Source organism: Ahaetulla prasina, chromosome 6 (assembly GCF_028640845.1).
Source record: "Ahaetulla prasina isolate Xishuangbanna chromosome 6, ASM2864084v1, whole genome shotgun sequence".
NCBI lineage: Eukaryota > Metazoa > Chordata > Lepidosauria > Squamata > Colubridae > Ahaetulla > Ahaetulla prasina.
In genome coordinates, this window is record NC_080544.1 from 112,109,795 (window position 1) to 112,137,059 (window position 27,265).

General features: G+C 43.9%; 1 protein-coding gene across 4 annotated transcripts in view; it reads right to left on the minus strand.

The window, feature by feature from the left end:
* Positions 1-27,026, minus strand: part of PCYT1A (phosphate cytidylyltransferase 1A, choline) — a 44,517-nt gene extending 17,491 nt beyond the window's left edge. Inside the window, exons 1-6 of one of the 4 annotated variants that reach the window (XM_058187896.1) lie at positions 26,870-27,026; positions 22,515-22,648; positions 22,316-22,385; positions 21,277-21,340; positions 1,679-1,831; positions 199-298 (exon numbers count right to left, since the gene is read on the minus strand). In XM_058187896.1, the coding sequence (XP_058043879.1) occupies positions 199-298; positions 1,679-1,831; positions 21,277-21,340; positions 22,316-22,385; positions 22,515-22,648; positions 26,870-26,997 (649 nt within the window). In that variant the 5' untranslated portion in view covers positions 26,998-27,026. Of the gene's footprint in view, positions 1-198; positions 299-1,678; positions 1,832-9,696; positions 9,848-10,598; positions 10,691-21,276; positions 21,341-22,315; positions 22,386-22,514; positions 22,649-26,796; positions 26,816-26,869 lie in introns of those variants that run through there. The other 3 variants (XM_058187897.1, XM_058187898.1, XM_058187899.1) reach the window with 3 other exon arrangements.
* Positions 27,027-27,265: the final 239 nt, after the last annotated feature.

The following is a 27,265-nucleotide window of genomic DNA, read 5'->3' on the forward strand; positions in this document are numbered from 1 at the left end:
CAACCGTCAAAAATAACGAACCGGTTGCGAAACTTCTGAGCTTTGAACACGTGAGCCTGGGGATGCTGCAATGGCTGGTGCGAGAAACGGTCATAAGTCACTTCTTGTAACTTTGAATGGTCACGTTCTAAGTGAAGGACTCCCTGTATACCAAGAATTTGCTGGTTCTTGATTTTCGTCTGATGGATCGAAACTTACAGGGTGTCCCTCTTGTTGCCTCCTCAAATGTTACTCGTGTGTAGGGTTTGCTGTAATCCACTTCCAGTTCATCGGAAAACGGCGCTGGGTCTCGCAGGCCCTGGATTTAAAAGAATAAAAACCCAAGAAAAAAATCAGGAAAAAAATATGTCTTTATTCGGCATTCATAAAAGTCAGGAAAAGAGGATTCAGTGCAAGGATTATGAAAGGATCGTAGCATATGTTAGTGTGAAGAACAGCCCTGGAGAAATCCATCCTGTAGCTGTGTTTTTCAAGCTTTGCAAGTCTAAGACGTGTGGACTTCAACTCCCAGAATTCCCCAGCCAGCCATACTTGTTTCTTTTTCTCTTATCCCCTATAAAGTGGAGAGATTGCAGAGGAAGGGATTACAAGAGAGTAAGCTATGCTGGCTGGGGAATTCTGGGAGTTGAAATCCACACGTTTTAAACTTGGCAAGCTTTAGAAACTTTGCAGTATATCATCTCCACTTTTAAACAATTCTAGGTAGAAAGAAAGATTTTTGGGTTTTTTTTGCTGAAGCTGAACTGGCAGTGATCTTTGCTGCAATGCTGAAATTCTCATGCCAGAAGACTGTGACCTTTCGTGATGAGTTCAAGCTGTTAAAAATACTACTGACTGCAAGGTTTAAAAATTGTGGTTGCAGAGCGGAAGTTTCTCCCCTTAGATTGGGTAAGGTGTTGTTGGTAGGAGAAAGAGGCAGCTGGGAGGAATATGTGTTAATATGCAATTAAAGCCAGCCAGAGATGGGTAGGAAATATAAATAAAAATATAATAAATATAATAAATATAATATTTATAACCATCAAATGAAAATTTAAAAAACACAATAATATAAGAATTAAAATAAGCACAGGGAAATCAAAATAAAAACTGGAGTGAAATTAAATAAAAAAATAATAGTGAAATAAAAATAAATGAAATAATAAAATAAAAAATAAAAATAAATAAGTAAAATAAAAGTCAATAAAAATAAAAATTGAAACAAACCAGTAAAATAAAAATAATAAATAAAATAATAAAATAAAAATTAAGCAAAATAAAAAATAATTAAAATAAACACAATAAATCAAAATGAAAATAAAATAAAAATTAAGTAAAATGAAGAAATAACTAAAATAAAAACAGATTAAAATGAAAATAAAATAAAAATTAAGCAAAATAAAAAATAAGTTAAAAAAAACCAATAAATTACAATGAAAATAAAATAAAAAAATAAAATAAAATAATAGAAGAAGAGGACGTTTGTGCCAACCAAAGAGGCGTATAAAGATCTGAATTAGAGGTAAAAACAGAACCACAATTATCAAATGTGATTTTTCCCAGCAGAGCAAGAGAGACTGAGTCGCCTGGTTAGGGAATTCTGGGAGTTGAAACCCGCCCACTTTCTGAGCATTCTGGGAGTTGAAGTCCACCCGCCACCCCTTGTGTGCCGCCCTCCCTCCTGGCCTTTTCAACTTACGAAACAGTTGCGGGGCAGTTTTACGGGGATGCCGTCCGACTCGGCGGCCCCGTTGGGACCGGCTCCTTCTTTCCTCCTCTTCCTGGAGCTCAATCTGGCTGAGATCTGGGGATCCATCCCGTAAATCGCCTCTGGCAGCTCGGCTGGAAACGCCTGGAAGATCCAAGCAGGCGTATTAAGAGCTCTCGAAGCTCCGAGAGCGGCGGAAGGAAAAGGGGCAGAGCCCAGCTGTCTGACTCAATGCCAAAGGAGCAGAAGGTTTAAGCTGGCAATGGGCCTCCTGGCACGTCGGTCGGGAGACGTGGGGCAAGGAGGGAGGGAATTTGGGTGGCACACACATTCGTTTGTGTCTGCTCAGATGGCTGGAAAAGCAGCTGTCTATGGCCAGGGGTCTCCAACCTTGGCACCTTTAAGACTTGTGGACTTCAACTCCCAGAGTTCCTCAGCCAGCAAAGAATTCTGGGAGCTGAAGTCCACAAGTCTTAAAGTTGAAGTCCACAGCAAAGCTTTGCTGGCTGAGGAATTCTGGGAGTTGAAGTCCACAAGTCTTCAAGTTGAAGTCCACAGCAAAGCTTTGCTGGCTGAGGAACTCTGGGAGTTGAAGTCCACAAGCCTTAAAGTCCACAGCAAAGCTTTGCTGGCTGAGGAATTCTGGGAGCTGAAGTCCACAAGTCTTAAAGTTGAAGTCCACAGCAAAGCTTTGCTGGCTGAGGAATTCTGGGAGCTGAAGTCCACAAGTCTTAAAGTTGAAGTCCACAGCAAAGCTTTGCTGGCTGAGGAATTCTGGGAGTTGAAGTCCACAAGCCTTAAAGTCCACAGCAAAGCTTTGCTGGCCGAGCAATTCTGGGAGTTGAACTCCACATGTCTTAAAGTTGAAGCCCATGACAAAGCTTTGCTGGCCGAGGAATTCTGGGAGTTGAAGTCCACATGTCTTAAAGTTGAAGCCCATGACAAAGCTTTGCTGGCTGAGGAATTCTGGGAGTTGAAGTCCACAAGCCTTAAAGTTGAAGTCCACAGCAAAGCTTTGCTGGCTGAGGAATTCTGGGAGTTGAAGTCCACAAGCCTTAAAGTTGAAGTCCACAGCAAAGCTTTGCTGGCTGAGGAATTCTGGGAGTTGAAGTCCACAAGCCTTAAAGTTGAAGTCCACAGCAAAGCTTTGCTGGCTGAGGAATTCTGGGAGCTGAAGTCCACAAGCCTTAAAGTTGAAGTCCACAGCAAAGCTTTGCTGGCTGAGGAATTCTGGGAGTTGAAGTCCACAAGTCTTAAAGTTGCCAAGGTTGGAGACCCCTGGCCTAGGCTATTCTGGACAGTAAATATTTAAGTTTTTTCCCCCACCTCCTAACCCAGCAATCATGCCAAAACTGCAGGCAGGACACCTCTGCTTCTTTTAGCGTTGTAAAAGCCTGAGCAAAAGTTTACACAGGTAGTCCTCAAATTCCAACCATTCGTTTAGTGACCGTCTGAAGATACAACGGTAGCAAAAAAGGCCTCAGATGACCATTTCCCGCCGACTAATGACCGTTGTAGCATCCACACAGTCACGTAATTAAGTTTCGTCAGCTGCTGAGCACGTGACTCGTGTTTATGACGGTCGCAGCATCCCGGGGTCACGCGATCCCCTTTCGCGACCACCTGTTAAGCAAGGTCAACGGGAAACATCCGATTCGCTTAACAACCCTGTGATTCAAACGTCTGAAAAAAATCCGTTTTCTACAGGTAGCCCTTGACTTACAACAGTTTGTTTAGTGACCGTTCAAAGTTACAACAGCCCTGGGGGGAAAAAAAGTGACGTAGGATCGTTTTTCACACTTACGACCGTTGCGGCGTTCCTCAGAGTCACGTGATCAAAATTTGGGAGCTTGGCAACTGACTCGTTTTTATGACGGTCGCAGTGTCCTGGGGCCATGTGATCCCCTTGTACAACCTTCTGACAAGCATGCTCAATGGGGAAGCCGGATTCGTTTAACGACCGTGTTGCTAGCTAAACAATGGCGGCGATGCGCTTAACAACCAGGGCAAGAAAGGTCGTAAAACAGGACAAAATTCAACTCAGAAATGTCTTGCCTAGCAACGGAAATTCTGGGCTCAATTCTGGTCATAAGTTGAGGACTACCTGTATAGACTGACAGCATTTGATGGAAAACTTCTGAATTCGATTTTTAAGTTGGGAAGGAAGGAAATGGCTGTTCTAAATAATGCCTGTCAGGAAATTATTCCCAAACCAGGACAGGCAGGTCCCAAACATGGATAACTCGCTATGGGACAATTTAACAATTCTAATAATAATAATAATAATAATATTTTAATTTGTACACCGCCCTTTTCCCGAAGGACTCAGGGCAGTGAACAACCAAATAAAATACAAACACAAACACATACAATATTAAGAACAACCCTTAAAAATTCTAGGTAATTATTTAAAATAAAACTAATCCTAATTTTTGCCCTTCGCATTTCATCCTGACCCTCCTCTCGCATACTTCCTTTAGTGATTTTATTCCACCATTTCTTTGATTTTAGTGTAACTCTAATCCTCCCAAAGGTGCTTTTTTTCCAGGAGGCAACTGGACTTCCTTATTTTTTCTTTGAAGACGTTTCGCTTCTCATCCAAGAAGCTTCTTCGGTTCTGATTAAATGGTGGAGAATGGAAGGATTTGTACTCCTTGCAGACAGCTGGTCATTTGCGTTCCTTTTAGAGGGTCGTTGAGGCCACTTGGAGGTTTGTGTGTGTCCTCAGGGTCACACATTATGCATGTTCAGGGTCAGCCGAGTAGTGCAAATGGGTGTTGAATCTCACCGACATCATCTATCTCCAGTCTACAACCTGGTCCTTTCACAGTTCCAAGAAGGCTCCACACCCGTTGGCATCACTGAGGACACACTGCCTGCGTGGAGTCCTTGACTTACAACCACGACTGAGTCCCAGATTTTGGTTGCTAAGTGAGACAGTTGTTAGAAGTGAGTTTTGCCCCATTTTCGGACGTTTCTTGGCACAGTCGTTAAGTGAATCATGGCAGTTGCTCACGGCCGTTAAGTGAACCTGACTTCCCCATTGGTTTTGCGTGTCAAAAAGGTCACGAAAGGGGATCACGTGACCCCCCCTGGGGATACTGCAACTGTCATAAATACAAGCCAGTCATTAAGTCGCCATTGTAACTTTGAACGGTCACTAAACGAATGGATGGAAGTTGAGGGCCACCTGTAGAATAGTCGGCTGATCTTTCCTCTCCACTAACTCAGGGCACAAAGGGTAAAAAATAATAATAATTTTCCATTTTTCCCCGCACTTTTTGGCACATGCTATGATGGTGCCCTGCTTGTTCCAGGACGCGACGCTCCTGAATTCTGGAATCAAAGTTGGGGAGACACCCATTCTGCTGCCTCCAAGTCACCCCCTCTTTTTTTGGGGTGTGTGTGTGTTAGGATCTGCGTCCAATCGGAGCTCATGTGTGTTAACCTATTTATTTCACAAGCTCTGCGATAGCACAACTCTCCTCACTGAAGCCCCAGATCAGGGGTCTGCAAACTTGGCTCTTTTAAGACTTGCGGACTTCAACTCCCAGAATTCCTCAGTCACTCATGCCTTTCCCCCCCCCCCTTGCTCCTTATAAAGTGAAGAGATTGCAGAGGAAGGGATTACAAGAGAGTAAGCTTTGATGGCTGAGGAACTCTGGGAGTTGAAGTCCACAAGTCTTAAAAGAGCCAAGTTTGCAGACCCCCTGCCCCAGATCACAGGTTATTTCTCACCTGCCCAGAAACACACACATACACACACCCTGGAATGAGCACTGCCACATTTGAGGGATTGGAGAGGACAGCTTAGGCAACCTGCTACTTTCCACTATCTGCTCTGCCAACGGTCAGATTTCACAACGCCCATGACTGCGCTAACACAATGACACCGAGGCTTGGTATGTCAGAAGTACGTCATGTTTAAAGAGCAAGTTTTGGAATATTGTGCCAGCAGCTGGGAAAACAAACCCTGATCGGACCAAGGATGAGAGATAAGGAACTAACGAACTCTTAAAGGTAAAGGTTCCCCTCGCACATACGTGCTAGTCGTTGCCGACTCTAGGGGGCGGTGCTCATCTCCGTTTCAAAGCCGAAGAGCCAGCGCTGTCCGAAGACGTCTCCATGGTCATGTGGCCGGCATGACTCAACGCCAAAGGCGCACGGAACGCTGTTTCCTTCCCACCAAAGGTGGTCCCTATTTTTTCTACTTGCATTTTTTTAAGTGCTTTCGAACTGCTAGGTTGGCAGAAGCCGGGACAAGGAACGGGAGCTCACCCGGTTACATGGCAGCGCTAGGGATTCGAACTGCTGAGCTGCCGACCTTTCGATCGACAAGCTCAACGTCCGAGCCCCTGAGCCACCGCGTCCCCTAACGAACTCTTACATTTCATTAAAAATCATTCATCCTTAGCAAAATATTATGAACAAATGTGACCGCCATGGAGGGGTGTCTTGCGAAGCTGCACCTTCGGCTTTTAGGGAAGTCACAGAACCTGTGTGGTTTTTGCACGCAGGGGTCCAGATTACAGTACAGGTAGTCCTTGGTTTATGACCACAGCTGAGGCCAAAATTTCCGTCGCTAAGCAAAGCACTTGTCGAGGGAGTCTTGCCCCATTTTACAACTTCTCTTCCCATAACTGTGAAGTGAACCTCTGCAGGTGTTAAGTGAGTCCAGGAAGTCCTCGACTTACAACAGTCCATTTAGTGACCGTTCAAAGTTACGACAGCCTTGAAAAAAGCAACTTATAGCAATAACACTTATATACCGCTTCACGGTGCTTTTATAGCCCTCTCTCAGCGGTTTATGGAGTCAGCATATATTGCCCCCAACAATCTGGGTCCTCATTTTAATGACTACGGTAGGATGGAAGGCTGAGTGAACCTTGAGCTGGTTGGGGGGCAATAAGTTGACTTTGTATATAGTATATAGTATACAATTGGATGAAGACTATTGCCTGACATAGTGTAAGCCGCCCTGAGTCTTCGGAGAAGGGCGGGATATAAATGCAAATAAAATAAAAATAAAATAAAGGATCGACTTCTTGGCAGTGGGCAGAGTTAGCACACAGAGGGAGGGAGGGAGGGAGGGAGGGAGGAAGGAAGGAAGGAAGGAAGGAAGGAAGGAAGGGAGGGCAATAGCACTTAGACTTATAAACCACTTCACAGCGCTTTACAGCCCTCTCTAAGTGGTTTACAACATCTGGCTCCCCAAAAATCTGGGTCCTCATTTTACCGACCTTCGAAGGAAAGACAGAAGGTTGAATTAACCCCGAGCCTGGTGAGATTCGAACTGCCAGATTGCAGTCAGCCGGCAGTCAGCGGTAGCAGCCTGAGGTACTGCATTCTAACCACGACTGTACGTTCTATCCTTTTTCTAAGACGGTTGCAGTAGTTCCAAGGTCGCATGATTAAAATCCAGCCGTTTGGCAACTGACTGGTATTTATGACAGTTGCAGTGTCCCAAGGTCACGTGATCCCCTTTTGCGAATTTCTGATTTCAATGGGGAAGTCAGAGAAAAAAAGGAGTAGGGGGCACACGATAGCAGTATTCCAGCAATTGATGGGCTGCCCCGAAGAAGAGGGGGTCAACCTATTTTCCAAAGCACCAGGAGGCAAGACAAGAAACAATGGTTGGAATCCAATCAAGGAGAGAAGCAACCAGGAATTAAGGACAAACTTCCTGACAGTGAAGACAATTAACCAGTGGAACAGCTTGCCACTAGAAGCTGTGGGTGCTGCATCACTGGAGGTTTTCAAGAAGAGATTGAACAGCCACTTGTCTGAAATCGTCTAGTCTCCTGCTTGAGTAGGGGGCTAAACTTGAAGACCTCCAAGGTCCCTTCCATCTCTATTCTGATTAGATTCACTTAACAACCTCTTCAAAGAAAAAAACAAGAAACTCCAGTTGCCTCCTGAAAAAGCACCTTTGGGACAACAGTTAGCATCAGAAATGTTAGGCTTAGAAATGTTAGATTAACTAAATTAAAAGGATGATGTTTATTTGTTTGATATATAAATATGGACTATAAGGTATGCCAAATATATTTTGGAAAGCAAACATGGACTACAAGGCATATTGAAGAATACCTTTTGATGGTGTAATATCGGAAGTTGGAATAGCGTTTATTGTCGAAGAATGGACAGTAAAATTTATGAACCTAGATGGTAACTTGGAAATATTATATTCGAAAGACTGCTTATGCAAGATATATACAGGAAAGGAGAAGATAAGACTGATATTTAAAAATTGGACTGAAAGACTAAAAAGTTAAGTAGTTTACAAATGGAAAGATTGTAAATTGTATTGTTATAATCTTTTCTTCATTTTTATGGAAAAGAGGTGTTAAGGGCTCAGAGAGAGGTGGGAGTTTTTGGATGATTAGTATATTTTAGTTTGTGATTGTTGATACTATACCCTGTATTTGCTCTGGGAAGTCTGGGGGGGGAGGAGGGGCGAAGGAGGGAAGGGGGTTAGGGTGGGAGGGATGGGGGGGACAAATGGGGAAGTTTTGTAAAACTTTTTTAATTAAAAAAAAAAAGAAATGTTAGGCTCAATTGCAGTCGTAAGTCAAGGACTCCCTGTTATCCTACAAGTAGCACAAGGAACTGAGAAAGGCACCGAAAACACAATGTATGACTCTGGGCAGAATACACAATTAAAAAGAAAACGAAGCAACCCACATCATACAAAAGCAACAGAGCGAAGCACAGCCACACCCCTGGATTATGCAACCTGGGCCACTTGACCCCGAGGCCAACTGCACCATTCCTGTCCTTTGCACAACGCCCTTGGGCAAAAGTGTGGCACGCACCCCTGATGCAAATGGTTGTGTGGCATAGCGAGGCTGCCTCTGCAACCCAGCTGTTCTCACGCCAGGCGACATCTGTTCATTTAATGAATTTGGGCTGTGGTGCTCCTTGTCAGACCCTGGTTCAAACACAGGTAGTCCTCGACTTACAACAGTGCATTTAGTGACCGTTCAAAGGCACTGAGAAAAGGGATTTAGGACCGTTTTCCACACTTAACGACCGTTTGCAACATCCCCGTTTGCCGGTCATAAGGTCGCAAAGGGGATCACATGACCTTTATGACAGTGATGGTCATAAATATGAACCAGATGTCAAGTGTCTGAATTTTGATCACATGATCATGGGGATGCTACCATGGTTGTAAGTGTGAAAAACTGTCATAAGTCACTTTGTTCAGTGCCGTTGTAACACTAAACAGTCACTAAACGAATTGCTGTGACTTGAGGACTACCTGTATGCCATATGCTAAATCAATCAATACAGGTAGTCCTCGACTTACAAACAACTTAATGACCATTCAAAGTTACGACGACACTGACAAAAAGTGAGCGACGAGCCATTTTCACACGTGCAACCATTGTAACAGCCCCGTCATCAGCTGCTTGGCAACTGCCTCCTATTTATGACGGGCGCAGCGTCCCGTGATCCCCTTTTGCGACCTTCCGGCAAGCAAAGTCAATGGGGAAGCCGGATTTCACTTAACGACCGAGCGACTGACAGATTGCAGCTGCAGCGACTCTCTTCACAACGGCGGCGAGGAAGGTCGCAGAACGGGAACAAAAAGCTCGCTTAACGACTCTTTCCTCTTAGCCACGTTCATTTTGGGCTCAACGTTGGTTGTAAGTCGAGGACTACCTGGGCGCCTGTCTCAGCTATAGGAGGTGGGGGGGAAGAATAGAATTCAAACGGGCTCTGGTGGCTCAGCAGACTAAGTCTGTTTGTTATTAACACAGCTGCTTGCAATTACTGCAGGTTCTAGTCCCACCAGGCCCAAGGTTGACTCAGCCTTCCATCCTTTATAAGGTAGGTCAAATGAGGACCCAGATTGTTGGGGGCAATAAGTTGACTTTGTATATAATATACAAATGGATGAAGACTATTGCTTGACACAGTATAAGCCGCCCTGAGTCTTCGGAGAAGGGCGGGATATAAATTCAAATAAATAAAAAACAAAAAACAAAAACTGGGAATTATACCTGAAACATATAGTAGAGAATTGAGATATTTGATTGTGAATGTAATAACAGCAGCTAGAATTGCATTTGCGAAGAATTGGAAAAATGAGAAATTGCCATCGCAAGATGAAATTATCAATAATGGATTGTGCAGAAATGAGTAAATTGACGTCTGAAATTAGAGAACAGGAAGATAAGCAATTTTATAAGATATGGGACTTATTTTACCAACGGTTGGAAGGGACATTATGATAAAGAAGATTAGAGTTTTTAATAAGGTAAAAATTGATTGAATGATATAATTGTTTTTAAAAACCGATGGGAATAAAATAGGCTAATAAGATAAAACACTGTTCCAGAATGGACTATTAGGAAAACAAGCGATTAAAACATTTTGACTGCGATCAGGAGATAAAACGGACGATTAAGTAAAATTAATGATAGGTAATTGTTGTTTGCGCACACAAAAAATGCAACCCACACACCGACACATTGTATTTGAAATTTGAATGGAAGCTGTTTTTATGTTTCTAAAAAATTTAAAAAAAAAATATTCCCCCCCCCAAAAAAGAATAGAATTAAAAACATAAATAACCCAAAAAATGCAGCAGCTCAGAACATCCCCCCCCCATATTACACCCCCCCCAAGGAGTCTGTCTTTGAACCCCCCTTGACCCCATAAGGCTGCACTTGTCCTCACCCCCCTCCCACTTTGGACCCTCCCAGCTCTGATGCATCATCCCTGGGGCCACTTAACCCCCTCCTCCCAGGCCCCCATTGCCCCCGCTCTATTCTTCCCGGTTCCTCCTGCCTTCCCGCCCCAAAATAGAGCAGGCCCCTCCCAGCCAGCTCTGCTTCCCCCCCCCTCAAGATGGGGGCTCCTCCTGCTCCCCCCCCGCCCGGGGCGGCATCCCCTTCCTCACCTGTCCCGCGCGGCTTCCCTCCTCGGCTGCTCACGCCCGAATCCTGCCAACGGGGCTGGGCTGAATCGGAAGTGCTTCCGGACGGACCCGACCGGAAGGGACCGCCGGGGAGGGGCGCAGATTCCGGGCGGAAACGGCGTCCCCCGCGCCGGATGTTCCGCTGGAAATTTGACTCCCTTGTGTTAGAACTTGGCCACTTTTTAAAGACTTTTGTGGACTTCAACTCCCAGAATTCCTCAGCCAGCAAAGCTGGTTCCTCAGCTGGCTGAGGAATTCTGGGAGCTGAAGTCCACACGTCTTTAAAGTGACCAAAGTTGGAGACCCCTGTGTTAAGAAGGTTGAAATATTTAAGAAAATGTTGGATAACCATTTGTCTGAAATGGTGTAGGGTTTCCTGCCTGGGCAGGGGGGTTGGACTAGAAGACCTCCAAGGCCCCTTCCAACTCTGTTATTATGAATTATGAATACGTATTCTTGGTATTCCAGTTCCAACCCCCATCATCCCCAGCTAGCTGTGGGGCTTTGTAAACCATAACTCACTTCCCACTCATGGAGGGGCCTTCCCCAATCTGGTTTCCTCCATTATCTATTGCAATGACATCTGGAGGGCGCCAGTTTGGGGTTGGGTGCAAACTCAGTTTGCAACTAACTGTGGTTAAGGAAATCGTGGTTCTGAATTTTATTTGGTATAATAAGAATTGTCCATATCACTGGCAACCATGGTTGAGGGTGGTGGTGGTTCTGACTAGAAGACCTTCAAGTTCCCTTCCAACTGTTATTCTGGTTGTAGATAAATAGTATAATTATTTAGAATAAACTTTTTCCTAGAATGACATGACATGGCTTTGCTCATTTCATGATGTCACTCTTCTAATTCCCTAATGAAAAAAGCTCATTTTAAAATGGACAACGTTTTCCACCTCTTGAGTTTTTGTAAAATAAGCACCTCTACAGTTCACGACAGAAATTTTAAATTAAAACATTCCAAGGCTATAACCAACATAAGTCCCTTTGAAACAATTGGGGCTTTAAAAAAATAAACAGTAATTTTATCTATTTAAAATATTTTTATGCTGCATTTTACCATTACCACAATAATTTTCAAGCAAGAATATATACATTTATCAATTATACTTCTTTTAAAAAAAACAGCAGGAAGATTGTTTAGTATCACTTTGCATCCGGATTTAAAATATGGATTTCTTGAATATTTTCACAGCTACTGTTGAGAAAGAATAATGCTAACCTGTCCTTCAACATTATTTTTGGGACAAGTGGAATGTTAGCACTCACTGCAATCAAAGCCAAGTAATTAAATAAGTGGAGAGAAAATGTACATGTGATTTCTTAAAAACTTTCTGCAGATATTGAGTATGCCCTTTTACGCACCTATATCAAGAAGCACAAGGAATGAAAAGTATTAGCAATCAAAGCCAATCCTTTTCATGAGGATGAGTTTGCAAGATTCAAGTTTTTCCGCAGCCAGCAATTCCTTTTTTTTTAAATGAACATTTGAGTTAATCCCAAAGCTGTTCCATAATTGCATCTGCAGGAACATAATATATATTTAACTAATGTTAATAATAAAGAGGTGCAAAGGCAATTAAATTTAGATGCACTCAGTACAAATATCGGGCAGCCAGATATGCTACATAACATGGGAGGATCTAACAGTAAAAGCAGTAAAAATAGCCATCACACTGCAGTGGTAGTTCAGTGATCTAGACAAAGAGCTTTTTCAGATCCTGCAATCAGATAATTTTTAACTGGATAGGCTGCCAGAAACCAGATCTCAGGATTGTTTGCGTGGAGAAAATATGCTCTTAAGTTTTGGATTGATGCATCTTTTCCAGATGCATCAAACCAAATTTCTCCTGTAAATATCACTATTAATTACACTGAAGAGATACAAATGCAATTAAAGTGGGCTTTGGAACAGAATCCATGTTCAAGTTGTTGGTATTTGCCTGCTATGCATATATGGATGTGGGGGAAGGGATACACAAGGAACCTTTTAATGAATTGCACAAGCAATTTTAAAAATTTTTAAAAAAAATACTGTATACTTGTGCAAAATTCAGGCATGGAACCTGATGTGCAGGTAGTCCTCAACATATGACCAAAATTGAGCCCCAAATGTTCTTTGCCAAGCAAGACAGTAATTAAGTGAGCTGTACTCCATTTTATGACCTTTCCTGCCACAGTTGTTAAGTGAATTACCACAGTTGCTAGTAACGTGGTTGTTAAGTGAATCTGGCTTCCCCATCGTGCTTGTCGGAAGGTCGCAAATCATGCCCCAGAGACACTACAATTGTCATAAAGACATGCCAGTTGCGGTCATCAGTCATTTTTCAGTGCAGTTGTCACTAAACAATTGTACGTCGAGGACGCCCTGTAGTTACACCATGGGAACAGAAAGGAGCAACTTTCAGAGTTAAATCCCAAAGGTGCATTTTTCACGAGGCAACTGGGCTTTCTGGTTTTTCTTTGGAGATGTTTCGCTTCTCACCCAAGAAGCTTCTTCAGCTCTGACTGGATGGTGGTGAAGGGAAGGATCGATACTCCTTGCAGACAAGATTCAGCAGTCCACCTGCATTTAAAAGACAAAAGCTGCTCTTTTGAAGACAGCAAAGTCCACATTCTGGACAGAGAGGACCGCTGGTTTGAAAGAGGAGTCCAAGAGGCCATCCATGTCCAAATTGAACAGCACTCTGTCAACAGAGGGGGAGGGATACAAAGATTATCTATCTCCGCTCTGCAACACAATCCTTTCAGCAGTCCCAAGAAGGCGCCGCACCCATTTGCACCACTCAGGTGACCCTGAGGACACAGATAGACCTCCAGGTGGCCTCAACGACTCTGTAAAAGGATGCAAATGATCAGCTGTCTGCAAGGAGTTTAAAATCCTTCCATTCCTCACCATCCTGTCAGAGCTGAAGAAGCTTCTTGGATGAGAAGCGAAACGTCTTCAAAGAAAAAAATAAGAAAGTCCAGTTGCCTCCTGAAAAAGCACCTTTGGGACAACCAGGACCTGGAGGACTGAGAATCTCTACAGACTTTTAGCTACACAGTTTGGGATGAAGACCCTTGGAATGGTGTGGGAGTAGGAATGGATTTCCAGAGGAAAAAAACTGCAGACTACAGGAACCATTTGCACCACTCAGATAAACCTGAGGACACAGATAAACCTCCAAGTGGCCTCAATGACCCTCTCAAAGGATGCAAATGACCAGCTGTCTACATGGAATATAAATCCTTCCATTCCCCACCATCCGATCAGAGCTGAAGAAGCTTCTTGGATGAGAAGTGAAACGTCTTTGAAGAAAAAAACCAGAAAGTCCAGTTGCCTCCTGAAAAAGCACCTTTGAGACAACCATGACCTGGATGACGGAGAATATCCATCGACTTTCAGAATTCAGCTTTTGAGCCTGCATTAAAGGCCAGTTTTTGGGCTCAGAATGAAAAACCCAAAAATAAAAATACACGTCATCCTGCAGATGAGATTTGAGCCAAGGCCATAGCCTAAAAAAAAAAAAAAAAGAGAGAGAGAGAGAGAAACAGCTCAAACTTACCCAGTCCACCTTCCGGCTCTCTGAGTCCTCTTCCTCCACATCTGGATCTTTGGGGTCCCCTCCTGAGCTGGCAGAAGGGGAAGGGGCCCTGGGGTCCCGCCATTGGGACTCTAAGCCCCCTGATGCTGAGCTGGGGGGGATAAGCGGCTGCAGGGAGCAGCGAGGACACAGGTCCCCCTCCGCAGCCCCGGGAAAGGCAGCCTCGCAGAGCGCGCACCGCTTGGATTTCTGCCTGTGTTTGAGGGGTCTGTCCGACATGGTTGGCATGGGATAAAGTGGGGTTCAGAGAGGGAGCAAAAGGAAGAGGTGTGTGTCCCCCCCCAAGGCGTGGGACCTCCCTGCAGGCCTGGAGCTACTGGTCTATTAGGCAGGTGCTCTCTTTTAGGGACCGGGCACCCCAAGAAGTCCACCAGGGACCGACATGGAAGATCTATCAATGCTCCAAGACTGGAGTTTTGCTGGATCCTGAAACAGAAATTCAGGATTTATGTTGCAACTTGGAAGCTTCTCGTTGACCCCCTCTGGTGGAAGGGAGGCCTGTGGTAGGGCAAAATATAATAGGAATAGAAAATAGAATAGAATAGAATAGAATAGAATAGAATAGAATAGAATAGAATAGAATAGAATAGAAAAGAATAGAAAAGAAATTAGGAATGGAATAGAATAGAATGTAGAAAATGAATAGAATAGGAATAGGAATAAGAATAGAAATAGAGCTAGAATAAAATAGAATAAGAAATAGAATGAAATAGAAAATAGAATAAGAATAGAGGCTAGACTAGACTAGAATATAGAAAATGAATAGAATACAGTAGAATAGAATAGTATAAGATCAGAGTTCCATTTTTTAAATTTATTTTATTTTTTAAAAAATGGAACCCTGATCTTATATATGTCGACAGCAACCAAGACTATGCACAAAAATGGAAGGAAATTTTGATTGCCACCATGGCTGCAAAAATTGATGGGAGTTAACAGGCTCAGGCTGTAAGAAGCCTGTTATTAAACACAGCTGCCTGCAATTACTGCAGGTTCTAGTCCCACCAGGTCCAAGGTTGACTCAGCCTTCCATCCTTTATAAGGTAGGTAAAATGAAGACCCAGATTGTTGGGGGGGCAATAAGTTGACTTTGTAAATATACAAATAGAATGAGACTATTGCCTTACACACTGTAAGCCGCCCTGAGTCTTCGGAGAAGGGCGGGATATAAATGTAAACAACAACAAAAAAAAGATGGCTAAATTGACCATTTTGATGAAAGAAAAGAACACAATTACTGGCATGTACTTCTGACGGTTGCAGTTTCTCTGGGTGACCTTCTTGACAAGCAAAATCAACGGGGAAGCCAGGTTCACTGAACGACCGTGTGACTAACCTAACAACTGCAGTGATTCCCTTCTGGACCCGATTGTGGTCATAAGTCGAGGAGTATCTGTATTCTAGATATTTATGTACATAGCAACCACAGGCTGTACAGAGGCTGGCCTAGGAGGGCTGCCGAGGCTTATTTTTCTGATGCTTATTTTCCAAAGCCCCTGAAGGCAGGGCAAGAAGCAACGGATGGAAACGGATCAAGGAGAGAAGCAACCTGGAACTGAGGAGGAATTTCCTGCCTGTGAGAACAATTAATCAGTGAAACAACCTGCCTCCAGAAGTTGTGGGAGCTCCAATACTGGAAGTTTTTAAGAAGAGACTGGATGGCCCATACACCAGATAAGAAACAGTGGATGGAACTTAATCAAGGAGGGAAGCAACCTAGAACTAAGGAGAAATTTCCTGACAGGGAGAACAATTAACCAGTGGAACAGTTTGCCTTGAGAAGTCAATAGATTGATTTCTCCCCCCTCCCTCTTCTCTCTTGGGAGACCCAAGTTGTAGTCATAGAATATACAAAATAGGGTCACAGGGTTGGAAGAGACCTCAGAGGTCTTCTAGTCCAACTCCCTACTCATGCAGGAGACCCTCTACCATCCCAGACAAATGATTGTCCAATCTCTTCTTGAAAACCTACAGAAATGGAGCGCCCACAACTTCAGATTCATTGTTCTCCCTGCCAGGAAATTTCTCCTTGGTTCTCTTGAATACCAGGACAGAACCCTGAAGTTCTCCACCGCAGGTCTCCCTCCTTGTAAACCTAAATCCACGAAAACCACACATCGACTTGTGTTGGCCAGCCGAGTTGCCAATCCCTCTGGTTGTGTTGTGACTCCAACCCCCGAACCTGGTCCCATGCCCGAAAGTGACTCCAATAGTGAGGGGGAAGGGCCGGTAAGGCTTACCTCGGGAGCACCGATGCCTTTGGCTCGGCTCCAGGAGCCAGAACCAGACCAGTCGGAGGATGTAATGAGGCCGTCATCCCGATTCCTCCCTTCCCCAGGCTACACCTTCAGACCCAGCTGATAATAATAATCAAGCTTGGCTTGACCTGCGCTTCAGAAGATTAGAGAGACGGTGTCATCAAAAGGAAGGGTGGGGCATTTGCACCTCTATAACTGTCTGGTTCGGTTCTGCAACCCAACAAGACAGACACAGACTTCAGAGGATCATTAGAACTGCAGAAAAAATAATTGCTACCAACCTGCCTTCCATTGAGGACCTGTATACTGCACGAATCAAGAAGAGGGCCGTGAAAATATTTACAGATCCCTCACATCCTGGACATAAACTGTTTCAACTCCTACCCTCAAAACGACGCTATAGAGCACTGCACACCAGAACAACTAGACACAAGGACAGTTTTTCCCCAAAGGCCATCACTCTGCTAAACAAATAATTCCCTCAACACTGTCAAACTATTTACTAAATCTGCACTACTATTAATCGTCTCATCGTTCCCATCACCCATCTCTTTCCACTTATGACTGTATGACTGTAACTTTGCTGCTGGCAATCCTTATGATTTATATTGATATATTGACCATCATTTGTGTTGTAAATGTTGTACCTTGATGAAGGTATCTTTTCTTTTATGTACACTGAGAGCATATGCACCAAGACAAATTCCTTGTGTGTCCAATCACACTTGGCCAATAAAAAATTCTATTCTATTCTATTCTATATAAGGAGCTTTGGGACTGCTCTCACTCCACGGGAAGCAAAAGTTTAGCTGAACCGTTTCAAAAAGAGCTGAAAGTCTTGCTACGTGAGTCACTTGTTTGAACTTTGGCAGGCAGCTGCGATTTCTCTGCCAGGACTGATAAGAGCCGTGAATCCGCTGGCTGAAGGCCAGCTCGTGGGTCTGAAGTGGGGAAGGAGATAGAACAGGTAGTGGGATCTTCCATGTCACTGTGTTCCATTGTACAAAGGAGGAAGCTGTGAGCAACTTTGTCCAATTACCTAGAATTAAAAGAGAAATCTCTTTGTCGGTAAGAAAAATTAATCAGTGGAACATCTTGCCTCCAGAAGTTGTGGGTGCTCTGACACTGGAGGTTTTCCAGAGGAGATTGGGCAACCATTTGTCTGACATGGTAAAGGGTCTCCTGCTTGAGCAGGGGGTTGAACTAGAACAGGGGTCTCCAACCTCGGCAACTTTAAGCCTGGAGGATTTCAACTCCCAGAATGCCCCAGCCAGCTTTGCTGGCTGGGGAATTCTGGGAGTTGAAGTCCTCCAGGCTTAAAGTGTCTGAGTTTGGAGACCCCTGGACTAGAAGACCTCCAAGGTCCCTTCCAGCTCTCTTTTGCATTGAATTGAGTTGACTTAAGCCAGCGGTTCTCAACCTGTGGGTCGGGACCCCGTTGGGGGTCGAATGACGATTTGCCAGGGGTCGCCTAAGACCATCGGAAATATGGGAAGTATACTTGTGAGTCGAAGAATCGCGCTCCAATGGTTGACTCCACAAGCCAGCTGCAGGCTCTTCAAATCGCTAGCCGAATTCGGCTTCAGGCGCGATGAATTAAAAAAGAGAGAAATCTTTGCTCTGATGTCTCCCTCTCAAGCCAGCTGCAATCACTCCCAATCGCTAGCCTAATCTGGCTTCAGGCGCCATAAACTTAATAGGGGAGGAGTCTCCGCTTTAATGCCTCCGTCCTCAAGGCAATCGCAAGCAGCTCAGATCGCTGTGTCTGACTTCAGGCGTGATAAATTCAAAACGAAAATAATTTTATGGTTGGGGTCGCCACATCGTGGGGAATTGTATTAAAGGGGTCGCAGCACTATAAAGGTTGAGAACCACTCACTTAAGCCAAAGCATTAGAATGTCTCGTTTGGCCCTCAAAATAATTTAAGCACAAGAACTTATCTTTAAACATTAGTAAGATCTCCACGGTGGGAAGATCACCCTCATGAGGTCAGTGTGCCTGAATTCCTGCTCCTCGAGTTTTAATTACATGAAGATAAGCAATTATCAGAGGACAAGTACGGTAACTTAATTATGATAATTTACAATGGAAACTATGAACAGTGGACTGGAAAAATGTCTTCAGTTGGGTTGCTGTATTTCAGATTAATGTAAATATTTTTTTTAAATGCTGACTACTAAAAAAACTCCACCCATCCACCCCCACGGATTTTTTAAAAAAGTTTTAGATGGTTTGGAGTCTGATAGCTAAGATAACAAATACGTGTTTTCTTTTTCTCGCCCACAGTGAAGGGTTTTTTCTTCCATGATGAAGTTCTATGATGAAGCAGTCTCTGAGGTGAAAGGATATATTCTACAATAGATTTCAAATAAACAAAAAAACTTCTCGAGTAAAATTTATGGAACAGTGAACAGCCCCGATTCCAATTATAATTTAGATGCTTGTGGCAAAACAGAGCGTGTTTCCACATTGATGGGTTTTGGCTTGGGACCCTGTGTGAAAATATCTATTCAACATAATTTTTTAAAAATATAAAACAGTTCTAGGTTGCATCAACAGAGGGATAGAATCAAGATCATGTGAGGTCTTGGTAAGGCCACACTTGGAATCCTGCATCCAGTTTTGGTCGCCATGATGTAAAAAAGATTTTTTTGGGGTTTTTTTTTTGATGTTGAGACTCTGGAAAGAGTGTAGAGAAGAGCAACCAAGATGATGAGGGGACTGGAGGCTAAACATATGATGAACAGTTGCAGGAACTGGGTATGTCTAGTCTAGTGAAAAGAAGGACTAGGGGAGACATGATAGCAGTGTTCCAATATCTCAGGGGTTGCCACAAGGAAGAGGGAGTCAAACTATTCTCTAGAGCACCTGAGGGTAGAACAAGAAGCAATGGGGGGGGAAACTGATCAAGGAGAGAAGCAACAGAAATTTCCTGACAGTTAGAACAGGGGGTTGGACTAGAAGACCTCCAAGGTCCCTTCCAGCTCCGTTGTTCCGTTCCGTTCTATTCCATTCCATTCTCAGACAGTCCTCCACAATTGAGCCCCAAATTTCTGTGGCTAAGTGAGGCATTTGTTAAGTGAATTTTACCCCATTTTACCGCCTTTCTTCCCACAGTTCTGAAGTGAACCACTGCACATTCTTAGTAAGTGTTGTTAAGGGAATCTGGTTTCCCCATTGACTTTGCAAAAGAGGATCACATGATCCTGCGACCGTCATAAATATGAATTTTGATCATGTGACCACAGGGATGCTGTAACACTGGCAAGGGTGAAAAACGGTCCTAGGTTTCGGTGCCGTTGTGACTTCGGTCACTAAATGAACTGTTGTAAGTCAAGGACATTTGTGTGATGAATTATGCTGTCAAAAAAACCTAAGAGTGCAGTTTGAACAACAGTTTGTCCTTCCTGTGCTTCTTTTCCACGCTGATAGAATAAAACACAGAAGGAATATGGAAATATTTGTAAGAGAATCATTTTTAGCAGAGTCAGGAATGGGACTCCTGTAGTAACACACAGGGATCAATAAGGCAAGGTATTATATTATAACTCATTAATATTTCAAAATATAAGAATAGATTGAGACGCGTGCAATGGATTTGCAAGGACAAGGATAACTTGTTAACAGCTGTATTTAAATAGCCACATTTGGTACTATGTACAGATGTCACTAAGTGCAGAGAGCAATACAATAGGAAAATTATGTATACAACCCACCGGAAACAGAACAGTGGCTGTTCTCCATTTCCAGGGGAATTGTGCTGGAGTTCTCTTTATATACACAACAGCAACAACAGGAGCCTGGGGTACTTTAGAAATGTCATTTGGAAGCTATATTTCATGCAATGGACTATATACATATATATACACACACAAGAGTGTGCAGGCACACAGGGAGGAAAGGAAAAGCAGTCTGTAATCCTGCTCCTTCAGGATCTTCAAAACGAAACAAATGCTGTTCTGGGAACTAGCAGGCGGCATTAGTAGAAAAAACAGCCAAAGGCCACAGCGACACAGAAGAGGCTCTCCTGGGGAGATCAAGAGAAGGGTTGTGAGTGAAGCTGCAACTGGACAGAAACAGCATGAGGAGGGTTTTGTTTTTTCCTTAATAAGGAAAAAAAGCAGGTACCATTAGAAGAGAATATTGGTCGCTCAGGGTTTGAAGGTGGGGTCCTTAGTGCTCTCTTGAGCTTGGTTGCTTTCTTGCTGACGTTTCATGACCAAACTAGGAAACCTCATCAGTGCTAGAAGGGAGAGGGTTTGGGAGGAGGAGGAGGAAGAGGAGGAGGAGAACTGTGGGGTCCTTGCAGCTTTTGGAGCTGGCTTGTTTTCTTGCAGGCATTTCATGACCCAACTAGGTAACCTCATCAGTGCTAGAAAGAAGGGGAGCTTAGGACGAAGAGGAGGAGGATGGCAACAGTGACAACTATGGGGTCTTTGGTACTTTGTGAGCTGGGTTTTTGCAGACATTTCATTACCAAACCAGGGAACGTCATCAGTGCAAGAAGGGAGTGGGGTTTACTCTCCTTTTATATCCAAGTGTTGGTGGGAGGGTTGTTTCCTTCTGGGTAGTTCCTTGATTTGTCTGAGTTGGAGAAGCCACTGGTATGTAAACAAAGAGCAGACCTCACTGCGAGAAAACCGTCCAGCAAAAGAGACCCGCAATTGTTCCAAAGCACTTTATGGCAATGCAGAGATGTACATGCAAGTCAGACTGACCGCCCCTCCCGGTGTGTCGCTGGCAGCCCACATTTTCACAGCTGCCTGGTGTAGAGCATTGGTTAAGAAAAATAAAGCTGAACATCTTACGTTGATGAAAACATCCTGAGCGTAGTTATCGGTATCAGCATCCCAAAAACAACGGGCAGCCATGCTTAAAAAAAAAGGAAAAGAAAAAAAAAGTAGGAAATCAGCTACTAAAAAGTCAAAGGACAGGTAGTCCTCAACCTACGACGTTTCATCTAGTGACTCTTCAAAGTTACAACAACACTGAAAAAAGTGACTGATAACCTCTTTTCACACTTACTGCCCTGAGTTTTCCTAATTTTAAGACCTTTCTTGCCACCGGCGTTAAGTGAAACCCACAGCTGTGAAGTTAGCAACACGGTCGTTAAGTGAATCTGGCTTTCCTGTTGACTTTGCTTGCCAGAAGGTCACCAAAGGGGACCGCGTGACCCCCGGGGACACTGCAGCCGTCATAAGTAGGAGCCAGTTGCCAAGACTTCTAACTGCGATCACGTGACCCTGGGGATGCTGCAACGGTCACAAGTGTGAAAAGCGGTCGTAAATCACTTGTTGTCAGTGCCATTGTAACTTCGAAGGTCACTAAACAAAAGGTTTTAAGTCAAGGACTGCAATGCAGCCCATAGGAGAGTGATGGCTAACCTTTTTGCCCTCGTGTACCAAAAGCGGGGGGAGCGCAGGAGGGGAGGGGTGTCGCACGTGCCCGTGCCCACACCCATAATTCAATGTGCCCCGCCCCACTGTGCATGTGCATGTGACCCCCTGTGCTCCCTCCTGCTTTTGCCATGGGATGGCCCGGTGGGCCCGGTAGGCCTGTTTTTCGCCCACCCTGGTCTCCAGAGCCTTTCTAGGAGCCTGGGGAGGGCAAAAACGGCCTTCCCCAACCCCCAGAGGCCCTCCGGAGGCTGGAAATGGCCCATTTCCCAACTTCCTGGAAGGCCCGAAAATCAGCTGGCTGGTTCATGCGTGTGCACTAGAGCTGAGCTAAGGCAATGCTCGTGTGCCCACAGATATGGCTCCACGTATAGGTTCGCCATCATGGCCATAGGACAAAAGAATCGAAAATGTGGGGGGTGAGAATTGTTTTAACAGAAGAAAAACTCACTTCACTCCCTCGCCTCTCTGTTCTCCGATCACTACTTGCACCACTATTTTATATCGGTGAAATCCTTTCTCTGAAAAAGAAAAACAAGAAAGAAAACATCATTGGGATCCAAATCACGCAAGTCATCAATTTCAACGCTGGGTCAGTTGGGAGAAAGCCCAGGGTCCTTGGGGGCGCAAAGGCAGGTGGATCTAAAGACCTTTCAGCCTGTCCCGGATCAGCTCAGATAAGACTTTGGTTCGGGTTCCAGTCTCCTCTGGGTTGTACTGTACGTTGGCCAACTCCTCCTTCAGGACTTCACGGATGCAATCTTTCACCATGGAAGAACGGAACCTAAGAGAAAAGAAAAGGGAAATAGCGTCCTTGACTCTGGTAGAGGTCAATCGATCAGAAGAGAGCTGGAAGGGATCCTGGAGATCAGGTAGCCCTGTGAAGAGGTTACTACGTCATAATCAAGAACGGACGTCCACTGTTGGAAGCAAAATCCAGGTCCAGTACCAAGCCGGGAATAAAATGGAGGCTGCTTAAGAAACTTTCGTAAGTATGTCAACTGTGTATAAGGAAAATCTGTATAAAATGTTTTATAGATGGCATTTTGCACCGGCAAGATTGGCAAAAATGTATAAAGTTAGATCTGCTAAATGTTGGAAATGTAATCAATCATCTGGTTCATATTACCATATATGGTGGACATGCCCAAAAGCAAAAAAAAATACTGGACGAAAATGCATATGTGGCTGGAAAAAATGACAAATCAACATATAGACCTGAAACCAGAGATATTTTTGTTGGGCATTCTACCAGAAATGTATCTGATTTTGCATATATTAACCGCAACTAGATTTGTATTTGCGCAACAATGGAAATATGATGAGATTCGGTCTGAGGGGGATGTAATTAAGAACATATTAGAATGCGCAGAAATGGATAGACTAAGGCTTTCAATTAAGGTTAAAGAAGAAGCTGAATATTTTTTGATATGGGACATATTTAATCAATGGCTAGATAACAGAAACAGAAGTTAGAAAGGAGGAGATATAAAAAGAGGAAATGTTAAAGTGGAGAGTTGTTAAAGAAGGTGATATTAAGTATTATTGTTATTATATTATTATTATATTATCAATATTATGGTGATGAATACGACAAAGATGGGTATTATGACTGTTTAAACCTAACTGTACCCAGACCACACACTGTTCGATGAAAACTGAATGTTATATAAATAAAACATGAAAAAGAAAAGAAAACAAAGTTTATTAATGAATAGAACCACAGCGTGCAGTTCTGGTGCAGCTGATAAAAATGGAGTTGAGAGTGGGTGGGCTTTTTAATACCTTCTTTGGGTTTAGTATTTGAGATTCCTGTTCCTGTGCTAGAACATGTCCTTTAATGTTCTAATGGCTGTTGTCAGATTCCTATGTGGTCACGGCTGGCTCCATAGGCAGAAGTGGAAATGCAAATGCCTGCCGTTTGTCTGAACTAATCTTGTCAACCTTTCCGCTTGCTTATCTGGAGTTTCTGTCTGACCCAGTCTTTCTGAATGGATTACCAAATCCATGGGAGGAGGTTTCAAACTACTTCTAGCAGGACTTTCAGATTCTGGAACAGCTTTGTTCCCTAGGCCAGGGGTCTCCAACCTTGGCAACTTTAAGCTTGGAGGACTTCAACTCCCAGAATTCCCTAGCCAGCAAAGCTGGCTGGGGAATTCTGGGAGTTGAAGTCCTCCAAGCTTAAAGTTGCCAAGGTTGGAGACCCCTGGCTTAGGCCATCCGCCGGGTAATCTTGCAAGATTTGTTTCTCTCGCCATGTGCATGTATATATCCAAACCCAGGGTGGGTGGGGGTGAGATGCTCCTGGTTTGGTTGAACTGGTAGCGATGGCAGTTTGAGGCTCCGCCCATCCACCCAGTCATCGTTGCTTCCCGGTTTTAACCTGGAACTAACCTGTTTTTTTACCCTCTTGCGCATGGGCAGAAGGGTTTGCGCATGCGCAGAGGGTCAGCGCGCACACGTCAGCGCGCGCACTTCCGAACCGGTAGGGAAGTAGATTTCACCCCTGATCTGAACTAGACGATGTTGTTTCTCCGTGTCATATATGTGGATTCATGCGTAATTTTGCATTTATTTATCAAGTTTATGTTTATATTAGAGGTGGAGACCCTTTGAGAGCTGTATGCAACGTAATTTCATTTTAAGGTACGCCGATTAGTGTACATTCAAAGTGACAATAAAGTTAGTCTAAGTCAAATTAGAGAAGAGCAACAAAGAACAGAGAAGAGCAACAAAGATGATTAGGGGACTGGAGGATAAAACATATGAAGAACGGTTGCAGGAACTGGGTATGTCTAGTTTAACAAAAAGAAGGACTAGGGGAGACATGATAGCAGTCTTCCAATATCTCAGGGGTTGCCACAAAGAAGAGGGAGTCAGGCTGTTCTCCAAAGCACCTGAGGGTAGAACAAGAAGCAATGGGTGGAAACTGGTCAAAGAAAGAAGCAACTTAGAACTAAGGAGAAATTTCCTGACAGTTAGAACAATTAATAAGTGGAACGACTTGCCTTCAGAAGTTGTGAATGCTCCAACACTGGAAATTTTTAAGAAAATGTTGGATAACCATCTGACTGAGATGGTATAGGGTTTCCTGCCTGGGCAGGGGGTTGGACTAGAAGGCCTCCAAGGTCCCTTCCAACTCTGATGTTATGTTATGTTAAATCTGCATTTTTGAAAGCTGGCCTCCTCAGATTCTGCTTGGGGCAGGAAGACTGGGGCTGGTTTCTGGCTCCCTTAAGATTTTTTTCCCCCATTTCTCCTTTAGGGGAAATATTCTATCCTGCCTTTTTAATATCCCCCAAAATATTTCATTCTCTAAGAGGGTGGGCGGGTGCAGACTTTCTACATCACCTAAAACTGGCTGAGGAACTCTGGGAGTTGAAGTCCGCAAGTCTTAAATGAGCCAAGTTTGCAGACCCCTGACCTAAGAGATAAATAACAGAATAACAGAGTTGGAAGGGACCTTGGAGGTCTTCTAGTCCATCCCCCAGCTCAAGCTCAAGGGCCTTTGTGGCTCAGACTGGTAAGACAGTCTGTTATTAACAGCAGCTGCCTGCAGTTACTGCAGGTTCAAGCCCCACCAGGCCCAAGGTTGACTCAGCCTTCCATCCTTTATAAGGTAGGTAAAATGAGGACCCAGATTGTTGGGGGGCCAATAAGTTGACTTTGTATATAATATACAAATGGATGAAGACTATTGCTTAACACATTGTAAGCCGCCCTGAGTCTTTGGAGAAGGGCGGGATATAAATGCAAATAAAAAAAATTAAAAAAAAGCAGGAGATCCTATAATATTCCAGACAAATGGCTGTCCAGTGTCTTCTTAAAAACATCCAGTGATGGAGCTCCCACACTTTCTGACGGTGAGTTCTAATCTGGCCATAGGCATTAAAACCGGGTGGGGTACTGTGGGCCAATTGCGCTCTATCTCTCATCCCAGCCCACCTCACAAGGTTGTTGTTTTTGTGGGGAAAATCCAGGTAGTCCTCAACACTGAGAGCATATGCACCAAGACAAATTCCTTGTGTGTCCAATCGCACTTGGCCAATAAAATTCTATTCTATTCTATTCTATTCTAAAAAACTCACAACAGTTTGCGTAGTGACCAAAGTTACAACTGCACTGAAAAAAAAGGACTTATGACCATTTTTCACACTTATGACCGTTGCAGCATCCCCATGGTCACGTGATTCACATTTGGATGTAATTGGCAACTGACTCACATTTATAACGGTCGCAGTATCCTGGGATCACATGATTCCCCTTTTGCGACCTTCTGGCAAGCAAAGCCAATGGAGGAAGCCAGATTCACTTAACAACCATGTGACTAACTTAAAAACTGCAATGATTCACTTAACAACGATGGCAAGAAAGGTCGTAAAAACGGGAGGGAAACTCATTAACAAATGCATCACTTAGCAAATTCCGGACTCAATTTTGGTCGTAAATTGAGGACAACCTGTAGAGGAAGGTATGCTGGATACATTTGCAGCTTTGAGTCATTTTATTTATTTTATGTTTATTTATTTTTATTTATTTTATTTATAATTTAATTTCTATAAAATTTTCAGTTTATTATTTTATTTTTTATTTTTTATTATTTATTTTTTATATTTATTTTACATTTTATTATTTTATATTTTATTTTATTTTATATTATTTTATTATTTATTATTTTATTTTATTTTATCTGCCATTCTGGGCGGCTGACAACATCAAAGATTTTAATACAATCTTTGATGCAATCTTTGTATTGACTTTAACGCAAATAAAATAAAGCAACATTTTATTTAATGCAAATAAAATAAAAGACATCAAAACCGAAAGTTTTTAAAAGCAATACATGAGGGGAAGCAAATATCAATGACCTGCAAAAAGCGCCCTGAGGGCGAGGCTCGCTCTGGCCTCCCACAACGCCCCGCGACGGCCTACCTCGCAGGGCTGTTGTTGCCACCCAAAGACGCGGAAGGAGCGGAAAGGTTGACGGTGGGAGAGCCGGACTGACCTGTGGTGGAAGGCCGGGCGCAGGTGATAGGCCCGGGCGGGGCTGGGGGCGCTGGTCTGCCGGGCTAACGACGTCGGGGTGGTGGTCGGGGTCGGGGTGGGCGTCAAAGGCGGCGCCGTTTCTGTCATGGCAGCGGCCGCTTCACGAAAGACGGCGTTGCCAGGGCGTTGCTAAGGCGACGACGCTCCGAACTTCCGTTTCCTGCCCTTCCGCTCCACCCTGGGACCGTTTACTAAACGTCACGTCCGGTAATAAAGCTTCGCCACGCACCAAGCCACGTCGGCCAGGGAAGGCAACGGTGCCGCTCTAGCTCTCCACATCTCTATAATACTAAACGGCCAGAGAGAGCTAAGAATAGGAAAGTGAAGAGATAGGAAAGTGGAGAGTCTTCTTCCT